The sequence below is a fragment of the Pongo abelii genome, chromosome 11 (assembly GCF_028885655.2).
Source record: "Pongo abelii isolate AG06213 chromosome 11, NHGRI_mPonAbe1-v2.0_pri, whole genome shotgun sequence".
NCBI lineage: Eukaryota > Metazoa > Chordata > Mammalia > Primates > Hominidae > Pongo > Pongo abelii.
In genome coordinates, this window is record NC_071996.2 from 122,570,001 (window position 1) to 122,588,329 (window position 18,329).

At 42.8% G+C, this 18,329-nt stretch overlaps 1 protein-coding gene across 5 annotated transcripts in view; it reads right to left on the bottom strand.

The window, feature by feature from the left end:
• NHEJ1 (non-homologous end joining factor 1) overlaps window positions 1-18,301 on the bottom strand; it is an 85,549-nt gene extending 67,248 nt beyond the window's left edge. The window contains exons 1-5 of one of the 5 annotated variants that reach the window (XM_024243124.3): window positions 18,155-18,301; window positions 15,693-15,869; window positions 14,997-15,209; window positions 4,792-4,930; window positions 3,871-3,929 (exon numbers count right to left, since the gene is read on the bottom strand). In XM_024243124.3, coding sequence (XP_024098892.2) covers window positions 3,871-3,929; window positions 4,792-4,930; window positions 14,997-15,209; window positions 15,693-15,869 — 588 coding nt within the window. In that variant the 5' untranslated portion in view covers window positions 18,155-18,301. The other 4 variants (XM_054549854.2, XM_024243125.3, XM_063713059.1 and 1 more) reach the window with 4 other exon arrangements.
• Between the last annotated feature and the right edge of the window lie 28 nt (window positions 18,302-18,329).

Sequence of the window (18,329 nt, forward strand, 5' to 3'; positions counted from 1 at the left end):
CTCCATGAAGATCATGCCAACAGGCACCCCACCCAGCCTTGACTTGAGTCAATATTGTCAGTATCCCCCTCTAGTTAGGCCACTATCAATTGGCTCCTTGGGTTCCCCAGAATTGAGAAATCAGAGGCTCTTAGACAGAGTGGAAAAACAAAAGGACCAAACAGGGAGAAGTAACTCCCGTTCAATTCTTATTTTCCTGAGCCTTAGTATCCTAGCCACCTGCCTGCCCTACTGCCCCCCTGTGCCTTATTGTCTATAGCCTCTTGCCTAGTAATAATCCCAATGAGAATTTTAAAAACTGACCCCAGGCAATGACCGCATGGCCCTCTGACACCAGCCCTGGCCCCCCCTGCGCCTTCATCCCGAGCTCTCTCCCTGGTTTGTTTATCTTCCTATTCCATCTTGCTTATTTTGATGGCACATCCTTTCAGTTCAGTCTTGGGTGACCCCATGACCCTTCTGTGTCCTGTTTGTAGGACCCCAGGCAAGCAGAGTAACTAAAAAGATGCAGTAGTCATAAGAAGTTCTACAGCCCCAGTAGGAAACCTTTCAGTTCTAGCAGCTATACAGGACATTCTGAGGACAGTGCAATGACTCCAGAGGTCACAAGAATTCCATATTACCCCGGCCCTTATCTCTCCCCTAACTGGTGTGTACAACCAGTTAAAGTAGCAAAACAAAACAGGGATAATCCTAGACTATGTGTCAAGAAATGTGAGAAGTCCTAAACATAAAGCTACAGCTATATGACCTTAGGCAAGTCACTTAACCTCCCTGAGGCTCAACTTCTTCATCTATAAAATAGAAAGCTGTAACTACAACTACCTATCTCTCACTTCCTTTCCAGATATAACAAAATTCTACAAGTCTATGAGGTTGATCCACCCAGAACCTACAGGACCAGTATTCTTGAAGTAGCTGGTTCCAAAACACTAATACTCTTCCTGTGCTGCCACCTAAATTCTATATGCTTTCTCATTCAATTCCGCAGGGCTCCTCCCAACCCCATAGTATGAAAACGATGAGCCTCTAATTTTACAAATGAGAAGTGATTTATCCAAAGCTGCAAAATGAGCCATGAGAATAACTGAAGACCCCAAATACAGGTCTAATAAGCAACACTGAGCCAGGTGCGGTGGCTCACACCTGTAATCTCAGCACTTTGAGAGGCCAAGGTGGGCGGACCACATGAGGCCAGGCATTCAAAACCAGCCTGGCCAACATGGTAAAACCCTGTCTCTACTAAAACTACAAAAATTAGCCGGGTGTGGTGGTGCATACCTGTAATCCCAGCTACTCAGGAGGCTGAGGTGCAAGAATCTCTTGAACCCAGGAGGCAGAGATTACAGTGAGCCAAGATCACCCCACTGCACTCCAGCCAAAAAAAAGCAACACTGTATCCACAGGCCACAGTGTCATAATTTGTATAAAATCCCCCTAGCATAGACTTATCAAAATATTAATCCAAACTTATTGAAGACTTACTACCTGTAGGCACCACACACAGTGCTGGGGATATAGAAATGCATTCAGCATGGTCCTTGCCTCAAAGAGTCCACAGATCAGTGGAGGAGAAAGCCACAGTCTTGCAGGCATACAAACAGTAATATTACAATGTTATAAGTGGTAAAACAGAGGTATAATCGAAGGTACTATAGTAGCAGGGAAGAAGAATAGTCTTTACAAGCAGAGTACAGAAAGGTCTCCCAAACAAGGTGAAGCTGACATCGAGAAGATTAATAGAAGTTTACAAGTTAGATAAGGCCAGAACATTGGACATTCTAGATCATGGGAAGAATGTGTATCTAAAGATAAGATGAAACAGCATTGGGGGAAATTAAAAGTCATTCCATATAGCTAAGGCATAAAGTACATAGAGAAAAATGTCAAGAAGTCAAGCTGGAGAGGTATGCAGGCACTAGATCAGGAAGAGACCTCTCTACTGAGCTAAGAACAAGCCTTGCATTGTTTAACTAAGGGGATGAGGCAGGGAACCAGTATGTTATCCCCAGCCTTGATACCTAAACTTATAGACAGGGGAAGCTATCTAACAGAAAAACGGCCTAAGAAATCTCTCTCAGTCACAAGTTTAGGTTTAATGGTCTCTCTTTACCCATAAAAACTTGAAACCTTTTCTAGGCTGGGCATGGTGGCTCACATCTATAATCCCAGCACTTTGGGAGGTCAAGGAGGGTGGATCATTTGAGGCCAGGAGTTCAAGAACAGCCTGATCAACATGGTGAAACCCTGTTTCTACTAAAAATACAAAAATTAGCTGGGTGTGGTGGCGCGCACCTGTAATCCCAGCTACTTGGGAGGCTGAGGCAGGAGAATTCCTTGAACCTGGGAGAGGGAGGTTGCAATGAGCCAAGACTGTGCCATGGCACTCCAGTCTGGGTGACAGAGCAAGTGAGGCTTCATTTCAAAAACAACAACAACAACAAAAAGACTTGAAACCTTTTCTCTTTCAGGACTTAGCAATACAAGTTTTCCTTCTTCTCCAGACTTACAATTGCTTCAGTACCTGGACTGAGCACCTACCTCACATTTTTTGCTTTTAGTGTTTAGACCCCAAGCATTGTAGCTCAGTCAATGCACAGAGGCAGAACAGGAGGTGCCAAATAAAGAATACCTGCTTTATGCCTAGCCCTTTAAAAAGTGCTAATTTAGGGTTCAAAAGAGGTATGGGACACAGATCTTGTCCACAAAGAGCTTACAGATTAATCTAGAAGACAATAAAGAAATACAAATAATCTATACACAATACCAGATTATAATAGCATTATTTACTTACATGATAAAGTACCAACTTGGGTAACATATATAATTAGAAAATGGGGCAATAGGCCGGGCACAGTGGCTCACACTTGTAATCCCAGCACTTTGGGAGGCCGAAGCGGGTGGTCACCTGAGGTCGGGAGTTCCAGACCAGCCTGACCAACATGGAGAAATCCCATCTCTACTAAAAATACAAAATTAGCTGGGTGTGGTGGCACATGCCTGTAATCTCAGCTACTCAGGAGGTTGAGGCAGGATAATCACTTGAACCCAGGAGGCGGAGGTTGCTGTGAGCCGAGATCACACCATTGCACTCCAGCCTGGACAACAAGAGTGAAACTCCATCTCAAAAAAAAAAAAAAGAAAAAAGAAAATGGGGCAATAATACTAAGGTACTAACTGTACAACCAACAAGTCACAGAAGAGGGAGGGAAGGAGAAGATCAATAGTGACTGGCATTATCAAAGGTCACTATTATTAATACTTTCCCTATTTGGCATTTAATAGATGTTTCTTTTGGCTGAGCTCAGTCCTTAGAAGGGAAACCTAGGCAGGAGCTTCTGACAGGCCACAATTATCTACTCCCCATTCATTCCTTTGCCAGTCCCCTTGTATAAACACTGTGATTTTCCACAACCTACTGTGCCCACAAGACAGCCCCCAAATGGTAGCCCTAAGCTTTTTACCTTCCTCTCCTGCTGGATCCTGAAAGGGCCTAGACAAGTAATGACGCCTACCCTTCTGCTCCACAGTCCAGACCTTATGACCAGATCTCAACAAGCAAAAATTTAATAACTGGTCAATCAACCTTTCCAAGGTTAGAGAATTCCAAATGAAATCCCTGGTACTTTAACAGAGATGTTTTATAAATATCAATCAGCCCACTTCCGCCTCTTACGTTCTTTCCCCGTTTTTTCCCTCATCCTCCCTAAGTACATCTCAAGCCTTATCAGACTTTCTATGGGCAACTTTTTTGGACAAAGGGCATTCCAACCACACAAGCCACCTAACACCCAAAACACAAGTGGCCACTCAGGCACCTGGAAAGAGGAAGTAGGGCAAAGACACACAAGAAAATAACAAATAACTTACCTCTATCATAAATTGTTCCAAGAAGGAATTTTCTTCAAATGGTTCTGTCTTCAATCGATCTGTAATAAGAAGGATCAGAAAAAAGAAATATGAGTCATATAGGATGAGTTTCTTACCTGATGGAAAGGGAACAGAACAGGGCTACTTAGGAAAGAGGAGGAAGGTGCATCATGCAGAGACACGTAGTTCAGTGGGAGAAGAAGGGCTGAGAGCATGTGGGCAAACAGTGAGTTTTTCCTGCCACAAAAACAAAGGCCAAATTGAATTTTTATTCTGAAGTTGGAGCCATGAAGCTTCCTAAACTCCCAAGTCCATGTTGCTCTGGTACACTTCTGTATAGCTATTGGCTCCTTTCCAAAGTCTTTCCCTGCCATTGCCTAGGGCATGTCTGGACTCGGTTACAGCTTCTATTGGCCACTTGGGCTGCAGCCAGGTACTCGAGGCAGAGAAAAGTGTCGCCTAGGCCAGGCACGGTGGCTCACGCCTGTAATCCCAGCACTTTGGGAGGCCAAGGCAGGCAGATCACTTGAGGTCAGGAGTTCGAGACCAGCCTGACCAACATGGTGAAACCCCGTCTCTATTAAAAATACAAAAAAATTATCCAGGCGTGGTGGCGTGCGTCTACAATCCCAGCTACTCGGGAGGCTGAGGCAGGAGAATTGCTTGAGCCCAGGAGGCGGAAGTTGCAGTGAGCTGAGATCATACCACTACACTCCAGCCTAGTTGACAGAGCGAGACTCCATCTCCAAAACAAACAAACAAAAAAGAGTCACCTAATATCAAGACTCCAGTTTCTGGTTAGTATTCAGCACCCATCCTGGGGGAGGCACTTCTCTAATGCAAAGGAGTCTCCCTCTTTGCTAAAACCCTTTGACTATTTTTAACACTCCCCATCCAACTCCTCCAAGAATGTCCTCTCACCTCGAATCAGCGTAGCCCCACTCTCCTGGTAGTCTTGGATCTCTAGGTCTTTCATATGAAGTAATGTTGCTAGCTCCCTCACTTGGCACTGTAATGCCAGACTCATGCCCATCAGAGGACGAATCAAATGTTGGGAGACCTTTGAGGGAAGAGATATCAATTAGCCAAAAGACTCTTATAAAGTACTTTCTAATTCGGTATTAGGTACTAGAAAAAATACTGAAAAATAAATGTTCTTAACAGTTTCATAGGCAAGTAACCCATTTACATAAATGTAAACACAAATACAATAATTAAATATATTAAGAAGGTGGCTGGTGCAGTGGCTAACGTCTGTAATCCCAACACTTTGGGAGGCCAGGCCAGGTGGGTCACTTGAGGTCAGGAGTTCTACACAAGTATGGCCAACATGGTCATACCCTATCTCTACTAAAAATACAAAAATTAACTGGGCTTGGTGGCAGGCACTTGTAATCCCAGCCACTCGAGAGGCTGAGGCACAAGAATCGTTTGAACCCAGGAGGCACAGGTTGCAGTGAGCCAAGATTGCACCACTGCATTCTAGGGTGACAGAGTGAGACTCTTTCTCAAAAACAAGATCCCACCAGCTGAGATGGCTCATGCCTGTAATCCCAGCACTCTGGGAGGCCGAGGTAGGAACTCACTTGAGCCCAGGAGTTCAAGAGCAGCCTGAGAAACATAGTGAGACCCCATCTCTGCCAAAAAAAATTTTTTTAACATTAGCCAGGCACGGTAGCATGCATCTGTAATCCCAACTACTCGGGAGGCTGAGGTGGGAGGATCACTTGAGCCAAGGAGGTCAAGGCTGCAGTGAGCTGTGATCATGCCACTGCATTCCAGCCTGGGCAACAGAGCAAGACTGCATCTCAAAACAACAAGAAGAAAACAAACAAACAAACAAGAAAAGCTGAAGATCCAAGTAGCCCTCAAGAAAATAAGTGTGGCAAAAACAGAGTACATTAGCTAAAGTGTAACAGAAGACAAAAATCAACAGAAGGTAAAGACCCTTGAAGGTCAAATTAGATCCAGACACTAAGAGCCACTTCAGGGCTCATGATAGCCCAGAAGGAGCCTGGAGTTTCAATCTGTTCCCACAAATGCAGCATAGTCTAAGGTTATTGTTATAATAGAAGCAAGTTAGCTACCAAGAACTAGCCTAGGAAGGTATAAGCCAACCCACTCTACACACAACCCCCCCCTTTTTTTTTTGAGAAGGAGTTTCGCTCATGTTGCCCAGGCTAGAGTACAATAGCACGATCTCAGCTCACTGCAACCTCCACCTCCCAGATTCAAGCGATTCTCCTGCCTCAGCCTCCCGAGTGGCTGAGATTACAGGCATGCACCACGATGCCCGGCTAATTTTTGTATTTTTAGTAGAGACGGGGTTTCACCATGTTGGTCAGGCTGGTCTCGAACTCCTGACCTCAGGTGATCTGCCTGCCTCGGCCTCCCAAAGTGCTGGGATTACAGGCGTGAGCCACTGTGCCCAGCCCACACACCCCATTTTTAACAAGAGGTAAGAAGAATGCAAACACAGCCATACTGCCGTACAAACACGGTGATACTCTCATATGATAATGCATAGCTATATAGAATAATCATTTAATTCACCTACACAAGGTGTCCATTAACCTATCAAAAAAAAAAATAACTAGGCCGGCATGGTGGCTCATGCCTGTAATCCCAGCATTTTGGGAGGCCAAGGTTGGAGGATTGCTTGAGTCCAAGAGTTCGAGTCCAGCCTGGGAAACGTGATGAAACCCAGTCTCTACAAAAAATACAAAAATTAACCAGGCATGGTGGCACACGCCTGTAATCCCAGCTACTCAGGAGACTGAGGCACAAGAATCGCTTGAATCCGGGAGGCAGAGGTTGCAGTGAGCCAAGATCATGCCACTACACTCCAGCCTGGGTGACAGAACGAGATCCTGTCTCAAAATAAAATAAAATAATTCAAATTAATAATCAATCTGTGACTAAGGGACGTTATCAGACTTCCTTTCCCTTCCTTTAAGGAGATGAACTAAAGAAGGCACTAAAAAGAAGAAATGCCCTAGATCAGAGGTCAGCAAACTTTTTCTATAAAGGGCCAGATAGTTAACATTTTTGGCTTTGTGGCCTATCCAGTCCCTGTTGCAACTACTTGACTCTCCTGTTTGTAGCACAAAAGCAGCCACAGACAATATGTAAACAAATCAAGTGGCTGTGTTCCAACAGAGCTTTACAAAAACAGGCAGCAAGCCAGAATTGGCCCATGGCCATAGTATGCCAACCCCTGTCCTAGACCTGAAAAAGGAGTACTTTTAGACAAGATACCCCAACAGGCTTGAAATGAGGAAAAGGTACTAGAGTGTCCCATAATATGTGCAAGCCAGACTCATCTGGATCCAGATCAGACGTCTGGACTCTTTCAGACCTTTGTGTTTTCATTTTCCATTCATTTTCTAGGTAAAAGTTACTACTAAAAGTTCTAATTGTGCTTTGGCTCAAATTAAGAGGAAAAGACTTTCTTCCACATTTCTGCTAGATTAGGAGAGAAAAGACTGGATGTGGGGAGGTGGGAAGAAAGGAAGTTAGTGGCGGCAGCTTTTGTACCAAAACCAAGGACTAAGAAATGGAAGGGTTCTGGCACAGAGGGGAAAGCCAGAAATAAAGTCCAGCTATAGATACTAGAGTCTTCCTTCTACCACACAGCACATCCCAACCTGGCACTGACTCCCAATTGAGGTCCTTAGCAAAAACTTAACCCTCTAGGAAGTACGGTTCAGAATGTGGCAGAAGTTCAGCTTTGGAAAAATTTATCTGCTCTACACTCGATCTTCTTTCCTAGGAATTGTTTTGTTAAATTTGGTCCTGCTGGGCGGGCATGGTGGCTCACGCCTATAATCCCAGCACTTTGGGAGGCCAAGGCAGGTGCATCGCTTGAGCTTAGGAATTTGAGACCAGCCTGGGCAACATGGTGAAACCTCATCTCTACTAAAAATACAAAAAATTGGCCGGACACAGTGGCTCACGCCTATAATCCCAGCACTGTGGGAGGCCGAGGCGGGTGGATCACCTCAGGTCAGGAGTTCGAGATCAGCCTGGCAAACATGGTGAAACCCCGTCTCTACTAAAAATACAAAAATTAGCTGGGCATGGTGGTGGGCGCCTGTAATTCCAGCTACTCGGGAGGCTGAGACAGAAGAATCGCCTGAACCCACGAGGCGGAGGTTGCAGTGAGCCAAGACTGCACCATTGCACTCCAGCCTGGGTAACAGGGTAAGACTCCATCTCAAAAAAAAAAAGAAAAAAAAAATTAGCCAGGTGTGGTGAGGCATGCCTATATTTTCAGCTACTTGGGAGGCTGAGGTGGGAGAACTGCTTGAGCCCAGGAGGTGGAGGTTGCAGTGAGCCGAGATTGCACCACTGCACTCCAGCCTGGGTGACGGAGTGAGACCTTATCTCAAAAAAAAAAAAAAAAAAAAAGTTTGGTACTGTTTAAGGTAGATCAGGAGGAAAACAGGCAAATACTTGTATAAATGACAGTGAATATTTGATGAGTTGAATTGAAATAATTGTCATTATTACCCAAGCAGCAACACCATCCAACTGGTGGCAGCACTGAAACAACAGAAACTCCTAAATTAATAACCAGCTTCCCTCTGGATGGCTACCTCAATAGCAATTTCCTTGAGTGACAGTAAATATTATAGAAAAACATGAAACATGACAAGGAACAGCTTTTAATTAATGTCATGTCTAATTAAATATGATAATGCCATACCAGGTAACTGAAATTATCTATCAGACCCCAATGTCTATTTGGTTTAAAAAAAGTTTTTTTATCAGTAAATATTGTAACTGCTAAAATAATTTCATAGGATTGGGTTACAGCATTTTGAATTATTGAGGTATAATTCATTTCAAAGTTAGATGAACACTAAAATGATTTCCCTTAGACCAGATAGCCTTAAATTAATGCTCAGTAGAAATTTTGAAAATATGTGTTAATGGGCATATGAGAGACTAGATAAAATATGTAAAAAAGTCCCAACACTTTGGGAGGCTGAGGTGGGCAGATGACCTGAAGCCAGGAATGCGAGATCAGCCTGGCCAACATGGTGAAACCCTGTCTCTACTAAAAACACAAAAAATTAGCCGGACATGGTGGCACGCACCTGTAGTCCCAGCTACTCGGGAGACTAAGGCACAAGAATCACTTGAACCTGAGAAGCAGAGGCTGCAGTGAGCCGAGATCATGTCACTGCACTCCAGCCTGGGTGACAGAGAGAGACTCCATCTCAAATAACAATAATAATAATAATAACATGTAAATAGTTCAAAGCAAATCCACAGACACTATAAGGAAAAATCTTGAAGGGCTTTAGGATGTCGGGGACACTCCCCGTAATTTATAGACAGCAATATATGAAGATACACAGTTCATCAGTCAATTCAACAGATATCTACTGGGTTCCTAATATGTACTCTGACCCTATGAAGCCTCTGCCATCAAAGAGCTTACAACAGTTAAGGAGGTTAGGAAGTGTAAAGATATACAAACAGGAGTTGCTAATCTTTTTCAGAGGAAAAGCTATTTATAATTTTCTCCAAAGTCTTCAGATTTTCCATAGAAATGTTCATAAGTCATGAGCAGGGGAGCAGAATGATAGGTCTCAATCTCAAGATGAATCAAGCTGGAGGCTAAAGAAGGAGAATCACTTAGGCCCAGGAGTTCAAGACCAGCCTGGGCAACATAGTAAGACCCCCATCTCATAAACAAACAAACAAATAAACAAAAAAGATCAAGATTAATCATATCAGGAGATACAGTGAAGGCTGGAGTACAGTAGCACAATCACAGCTTACTGCAGCCTTAAACTCCTGGGCTCAAGTGATTCTCCCACTTCAGCCTTCCAAGTAGCTAAGACTACGGGCACATGCCACCACACCCAACTATGTTTTTTATTTTTTTATTTTTTTGTAACTATGGGTTTCACTGTGTTGCCCAGGCTGGTCCCAAACTCCTGATCTCAAGCAGTCCTCCTGTCTTGGCCTCCCAAATTGGTGGGACTACAGGCATGAGCCATCATCCCCAGCAACTCTTTCATTTATTTATTTATTTTTATTTATATATTTATTTATTTATTTATTTTGAGAGAGTCTCACTGTGGCCAGGCTGGAGTGCAAGGGCGCAATCTCAGCTCACTGTAACCTCTACCTCCCGGGTTCAAGCAATTCTCTTGCCTCAGCCTTCTGAGCAGCTGAGATTACAGGCATGCACCACCATGCCCGGCTAATTTTTGTATTTTTAGTAGAGACAGGGTTTCAACTATGTTGGCCAGGCTGGTCTCGAACTCCTGACCTCAGGTGATCCGCCCGCCTCGGCCTCCCAAAGTGTTGGGATTACAGGCATGAGCCACTGTGCCTGGCCCCAGCATCTCTTAAAACGAAAAGTTATGGAGTTGAAATATTTGCCATCACAGGTCCACTATAATGCTAAACATAAGTAATATTACATATGTTCTTTTATTTAATCCTCACGACTAGACAGTAAGATTGTGGTTGATTTATTTTACAGATGAAGAAACTGAATCATAAAAATGCAGTACTTATCCAAATTAATACAAGTAGTCTCAAAGTGGTGGAGTTAAGTTACAAATTCAAGTCTGCTGGTTCCAAAACCTATCTCTTTCTGCCACTAAGAAACCTTTGGATATAGCTCCTAGGAATCATAAAATGTCCAAAGATATCACAAATCTGAAAGCTAAAATGTGGAATATCAAGAATTATATTAGATATTAGAAAGAACAGACAACAGGAAAGAGCAAGAGATGAAGTCTGTCCTAAATGAAGATGGATTCAGCGTTAGAACGCAGAGACCTGTGGCCAAGCGTGGAGGCTTACGCCTATAATTCCAACTCTTTGGGAAGCCAAAGTGAGAGGATCACTTGAGCTGAGGAATTCAAGACCAACCTGGGCAATATGATGAGACTTCATCTCAAAAGAAAAAGAAAGAAAAGGAGGGGGCGGGGCGGGGGAGAGAGAGAGAGAGCAAGCAAGCAGAGACCCAAAACCTAATATATTCTATAATACCCTTGCAGACTTAGAAACCATTAGCTTGTTAATGTGAGTATGTTATGCTGGAGAAGTATGAGGAACAGGTATTCTCCTCTTTCCTTTACAGCTGGAAGGAGTTAAGCTGCATAATGTCTCTGAAAGACAGTTTGGCATTATGTTATGTGGCAAGATTAAAAGATACAAATATTCCTTGACCCAGCTATTCCACTTAGGGATAGCTGCTTAATTTAAAGCACAATTGTTCATGAATTGCTCAAATCTAATTTCTTCCTATGGCAAACCAAGACTCATCCCTCCCTAAACACTGTTGTCTCTTTCCTTTAATGTAGTTCCCCAATTAGAGAAATTTGCCTAAAATAGCTAGTTTTTCTTTACATAGTTTTATATTATATTGTATTATATATTATATAATATATAATATTATATCACATATTATATCATTACATATTATATTAATATAGATTTTAATATAACATATGTTAATATATATTATATGTTACATATATTTACTCACATTTACATGCAGAAAAAGTAAATACAAGGATAGTTACAGTATATAACAACAAAAGACTTAGGTGTCTACTAATAGCAGATCAATTAAATATATGATACATTCATTAAACACAATGATATGTTGCAATTAAAAAACACAAAGGCAGGTCCTCTGAATGTGTTGATATGAATAAACTCTAAGTTCTTTTTTTTAAGGCTTGTCAAGTGAAGCAATGGGTAAGTTCTACAATTAAGTGAAAAAAGGAAGGTACTAAACAGTGTGTACAGCATGATACTATTTGTCAAAAAATACACATATACACAGATATATATTTGGTCATATGAAGATATATATACAGTATATACATATATAGCTTTAAGAATTCACAAGAAGCTGATATTGGTAGTTGCTTTGCAAAAGGAAAAGGAGGGACTAGGGAACGGGGTAGAAAGATCTATTTTTTCACTGTATACACTTAAATACTGTTTGAAATGTTTGTCTTTTTCAAGAATTACTCATTCAAAAAAATTAAATGAAAACGATCACAAGAATGAGTTACAAACAAAAATTATGACTGTGTGACCTTACAGACATACACACAAGCCTGAAATAGTATCCCCCTACATCCTTACCAGTGTCCACTGGCTCTAACTTTTTCCATATAAAGCTCTCTCAGGTTCAGGCGTTTCCCTAGGAGGGCATTCTTCTTTTAATGATGAGTATTTTATTTTAACTTAAAGCACAATTGTTCATGAATTGCTCAAATCTAATTTCTTCCTATGGCAAACCAAGACTCATCCCTCCCTAAACACTGTTGTCTCTTTCCTTTAATGTAGTTCCCCAATTAGAGAATAGCTAGTTTTTCTTTACATACTTTTATATTATATTGTATTATATATTATACAATATATAATATTATATCATATATTATACAATATATAATATTATATCATATATTATACAATATATAATATTATATCATATATTATATCATTACATATATCAATATAGATTAATATAACATATATGTTAATATAATATATGTTACATATATTTATATGTTAATCTATATAATATAGATATACTATATAGATATAATATAGACATAATATAGATATACTATCTATATTATAATTGTAATATCATTATATTAGTGTTCCTTACTGTATTCTTTTGAAAGAAGAAACTATTAGAGCCCATCAGCCTCCAAGGAGAACTGTCTTCACAATCACACCACATATTCCGCATTTCTAGGTCCATGTAATGTAAAATGAGATTAGCTATTGCTAGGGATTCCCAAAGGCCGTCCAAATGGTTTGGTCCCAGAACAAACATTATTGAGGAAACACTGCCCCCTGGTGTTACTTAGAAAGTTTAAATGTTTTAAACGAAATAGATAAAAGTATGGAAAGGGGCCAGGCTCCTGCTTGTAATCCCAACACCTTGGGAGGTCAAGGCAGGAGGATTGCTTGAGGTGAGGAATTCGAGACCACCCTGGTCAACAGAGAGACTCCCCCCCATCTCTACAAAAAAAAATTTCTAATTTTATTTATTTTTTTAATTTTATTTTTTAAATTTGTTTATTAAATTTTATGTATATATTTTTATTTATTTGCAAGAGGGAAAAGTTTACAAGAAATTAATTTAAAATAAATAAATGTGAGTATATGCTAAGCACTGTTGATAGGCCTTAGAAGTTAATAAATGAATAAGTAATTCTCTCAGCACTCAGTTCTAGTTTTACTGGGCTCCAGATCAAAAATAAACATCAAGGCCGGGCGCGGTGGCTCACGCCTGTAATCCCATCACTTTGGGAGGCCGAGGTGAGAGGATCACGAGGTCAGGAAAAATCCTGGCTAACACGGTGAAACCCTGTCTCTACTAAACAATACAACAAAAATTAGCCGGGCGTTGTAGTGTGCGCCTGTAGTCCCAGTTATGCGGGGCGCTGAAGCAGGAGAATGGCATGAACCCGGGAGGCGGAGCTTGTAGTGAGCCGAGATCACGCCACTGCACTCCAGCCTGGGCGACAGAGCGAGACTCCGTCTCAAAAAAATAAAATAAAATAAAATAAAAATAAAAATAAACATCAGGCCGGGAGCGGTGGCTCACGCCTGTAATCCCAGCACTTTGGGAGGCCGAGGTGGGCGGATCACGAGGTCAGGAGATCGAGACCATCCTGGCTAACACGGTGAAACCTGTCTCTACTAAAACATAGAAAAAATTAGCTGGGCATGGTGGCAGGCACCTGTAGTCTCAGCTCCTCGGGAGGCTGAGGCAGGAGAATGGCATGAACCCGGGAGGCGGAGCTTGCAGTGAGCCGAGATCTCGCCACTGCACTCCAGCCTGGGCGACAGAGCAAGACTCCGTCTCAAAAAATAAATAAATAAATAAATAAATATAAATAAATAAAATAAAATAAAATAAACATCAGCAAACAGTTTCTCAAAAAGTCTTTCTATCCAGTCATCTATTGATGCCAAAGCATCACATCCCCTGTGGGAGACTAAAGAAGAGAGAAAAAAATTATGTCCTCTTGTCTTCGGATTCCTCTGCTAACAAATCTGTACTCTTAGGCTTCTCAAAGAAGACCCTGTCCCCTAAGTGCTACTGACTGAAACCGTGTCTGTTATTCCAGAAAACTAGTCTTTAACGTCCACTCTTAATTTCTAATAAAATCTCCTGAGAAACATAAAGCTATGAGTGAGTACAGGATATTATCCCCCTAGTCTCTGAAAATGAGGCTTTGGACCAGACTAATCTGGGATTCAAATTCCAGCTCATTTATCCATAAGCTGATGGCTTTGGACAAGTTATTTTCAATCTCAGTATTCTACTCTGAAAAACAGGGATAATAATACTTATCCTGAAGGACAGTTGTAAGGATTAAATGATGAGATAATGTTTAGAAAGGTACCTAACACTGGTACATATTCTACCCTGTTGCCAGAATAATCTTGATAAACCACGAATTGGATCATGTTAAATTCCTGTTTAAAGTTTTTCAGTGAATCCTGTTGCCTTTGAGATAAAATCCAAACTCATTAGAATCCTTCAAGATCTGGCCACTGCCTCCCTCATTTCTCATGCCTTCCTATCTACACAGCAGTCATGAAGTTCCCGAACTTGCCCCTTACTTACACATCTCTACATCTCTTGCCTACACTGACTTTTCTATTTATTTTCTCCTACTCATCTTCAAAACTCAGCTCAGTAACAGTCTCTTCAAAGAGGTTTTCTCCAGTCCTCAACCATCCAGGGTCTACCTCGATCAAAGAACCTATCATACTTTATCATAATTTCCTGTTTGTCTGTCTTCTCACTAGATTATGAACTCCAGGAAGAGGCTATATTGTTTCAGGTCTGGATAACCAACAATTAGCCCATTGTAGATGCTTTTAAAATGCTGAATAAATTAATTAATGCATAAAGACACTCAATACTCTGCTCCTTTTGCAAGGAAAGGATGTAACAGTCAAGAATCCTTTCTGCCTTCTGTCCAGTCAAGGAAAGTTTTCTGATTGGAGAAGAATTTCAAACAAGGTTTGCAAAAAAATAAAAGCACCTAAAGCTTCCTCTCAAAGCAACTGGCATCCTTCCCCCAACCCCATATTCGAATTACACTTACCAGGGAAGGACTAGCTAGGATGCAGTGGAAATTCCAATAGAAAGGGAGACCAGAGAGCTCACTTCGCACCCGTAGAATCAGTGCATTTGCCACACAATCACAGGAGAAGGTAGCTTTGCTAGGGTGAGCAGCGTCCTTCAACAACGGGCGAAGCAGATTATCCAAATGACAGAGGAAAGCTGCAGGAGGAGCAGTGAGCCGCTTGTTCAGCTCCTAAAGAGAGAGCAGTGGTACAGAGTAAGGGTGCTAAAAGGAAACTAATTCCCTCATACGTAACAGCAAAGGAAAGCCCTGGTTAACACGAAGGCAATGGACATGAGAGGAAGGGGAGAGAAGATAAAAACATCACAAGGGGAAAGAAGAAAACAAAAAGAAGAGAGTCACAAAGATCAATTGGCCTACTTCACAATTCTGCCTTGGGCAAGATTAATTCACAAAAGGCCTATCTAGATCAAATAATATATTCATTATCATGCATAGGGTAGGGAAACTAACTTTCTTTCTCTCTCTCTCTCTCTCTCTCTCACACACACACACACACACACACACACACGAAGATTCCAGGGCTACAGGCAGAAGTAGAGGACATTAACTGGAATTGTCTCAACCCGATTCAACCTTCCTTGGGAAACTACAGGCCAGCAAGCTGGTTGATGTTCACATCCCCGACACAGCAGTACTTCTCCTCATACTTACCTTGGCTCGCTGGCTGACCACAGTAGTGTCCACCTGTTCATGCCACACCTGTTGAAGATCTGAAACCAACAAGGCATAGCCCTGCTTGGTGATAAAAACCTTGGCCAAGAGGGAGTTCTCTGCAAGCTGTAGCCACGCCCATGGCTGCATCAACAGGCCTTGCTCCAGTTCGTCCATCTGCAAAAAAGTCCTCATTTAGTAAAGTGCCTCAGGGTCATGCTGGCCTAGGGAGGGCACCACCCAAACCAGTCTGTATCAACTAAAATCTTGTGAAAATCCTCCCTGATAAAATAGAAGGCATGGATTTACGTTCTCCCAGTATACAACCAGCTGAGCACTGACTTTACTACCTATTGGCCACTAAAAGTATATTTAAAATCTTGAGGGTTTTTTTTTCCCATATTACATTCCTAGAGGACAGAAAATCTTTCTTCCATAGTGTTTAAGCCTCAGCATACTGCTGTTAGTATTTCTGCTTTCTAATACTATAACATAATGTGGAAACCTAAACCCTTCTTGTTCCATCTTTATCACATTCCTAATAAATATGTCACTGCTATCCTTTCCCAGAACTAGAAGAGAAGGAATAGTTCTTGTCTTATAAAACATCATAAGTCATAGTGTCAGAGCCAGGAAATTCAAAGTATTTGATCATTATCTAAAAACAAAGTTTAGGAAGCTCTCGGGATTTTTTTTTTAAATCCCTAAAACAGATTATTAATCTAGAGTCAATGCATGTGAATTCTCTAGAATTATATGAAAATGTTATGCATACACGCACATATGCATGGGGAGGGGGAAGAGGTCTACAGCTATCATCAAACTCTCGGGGATCGATGACACAAAAAAGAGCTAAGAACCTGTGTCCAGGAGCAACAGAAAAGACCTAAATTTCATTTCAACAAGAACCAGAATGACCAGGAAATCATGAATACAAGGCGGAGCACATCACAGAGGTAAAGACTAAATTAACTTCCACTTAACTCATCCTTCACATTCCCACTCCAGTGCACTGCCACCAATGACAACATGCCCAGCCTGGAACCCCTGCAAAACAACTTTTCTATCTCAGCAGCTAAAGTAGTAGGCTTAACCTAGTAGACAATCAGAACTACGGCTGCTTGACAGAGAATGTGATTGTTTTTCCTGTGGGGAAGAAAAAAAAGATGACAATTTCCTTCATTATTCCAGTCTACAAATATAAAATGAAGAGAAATACCAGGAAGGAAAAATTTAGAATGTAAATAATGAAATTCCTTAATAAGTCTGATTAACAGAGTCATTTCCTCTAGTTTTTGAAGTGTGCCCTTGTGACTTGTGACATAACATACATATATATGTGTGTATATATATGTATATGCATACATATACATATAGGCGGTGATCTTTCTTTATGGCATCCTCAAAGTCTTGTGTTTGGAGGATGGTGTTTCCGTCACATTTCCCACATGCTGCTCTTATGGGGACAGAAGTGGTCATGGGATGATTAAGCTAGTCCTAGCTGGACAAGAGCTCCACATTGCCAAAGGTCACAACGCAAATAAAGTCGCCAAACACTTTCATCTCCCTTATAGGCACTCCCCAGTGTACTCTAACAGTTGCCAAAATTGGTTTTACTATTCTAGCCCATTCCTTCGGAAAGCCCGGAAGCTCAGAACCCTCAAATTGATGGGTTTTGTTTGTCTGTTGGGTAAAAGGGGAGGAGTTTAAAATGTGGCCAGGAGTAACTGGCCCTATAAAAAGGCCTGACACATTGGGCACCAGACCCCGGCTGCCTGCTCCCACCACACGCGTCCCGTTCTGCGTCCGAGGCCTCTACACTTCACCCTTTTCTTTTTTTCCTTCAAGGCTGCCTTTAACATTCACGTTAACCAGATTCACGGGTTTATTTCTCTTGAGTGGAGGGGCGCTGAGGGGCATCCCGGCGGAGGGGGTCCCTTGAGAACCTTTATCTGTACCGAGTTCCGCTCCTCAGCAGTGACCCCTCTGGGCAGTTCCTCCGACGCCCTGAGGAGGGCAGTAGGGGCCCAGAGAGCATCCCGGCTGGGCCCCCGCCCGCTCCCCCTCGGACAGCGCGAACCCCTAGGTCCCACAACCACAGCCCCACCCCAGGAGCCGCCGGGCGTCCCGCTTCCACCCGTCCCAGCTAGAAGAGGCTTCGCCGTCCGCCTTCCGATTTCTACAGCACTGGCTGCACTGGGGCGCGGCTTCAAGGGGCAACAAAGCCGGCCACCAGCGGCTTCGTCGCACCAAACAGGCGACCAAGGAGCCCTACCATCCACGCCGGGCAGCAGCCAGCGGACTGCGCACGCGCGGCCCCGCCCCCTCCGGAGGCCTGCCCTGGTCCCCGGCAGCGCGCGCTCCCTCCAGGGAGAAAAGGCCAGAGCCAGGGCCAACCCGCAGCGTCTGAGCAGCGCCTCGCTGGCTTGCTCCTGCACGGACTCGAGCGCGATTCCACCTACCGTCAGCGGCCGCGAGAGCGCCCACCCTCCTAGCCGCACGCACGCTTTCCTGCCCGCTCGCGCAAACCGAAAGGCCTAGAGTAAGAGGCCGATTTCCCCCCCCAAGAGGAGGCAGGGTCTTGGGACACAGGGGCGGGGCCTATGCCTGGTGTGGGCGGGGCTTCTGGGCCTGGGA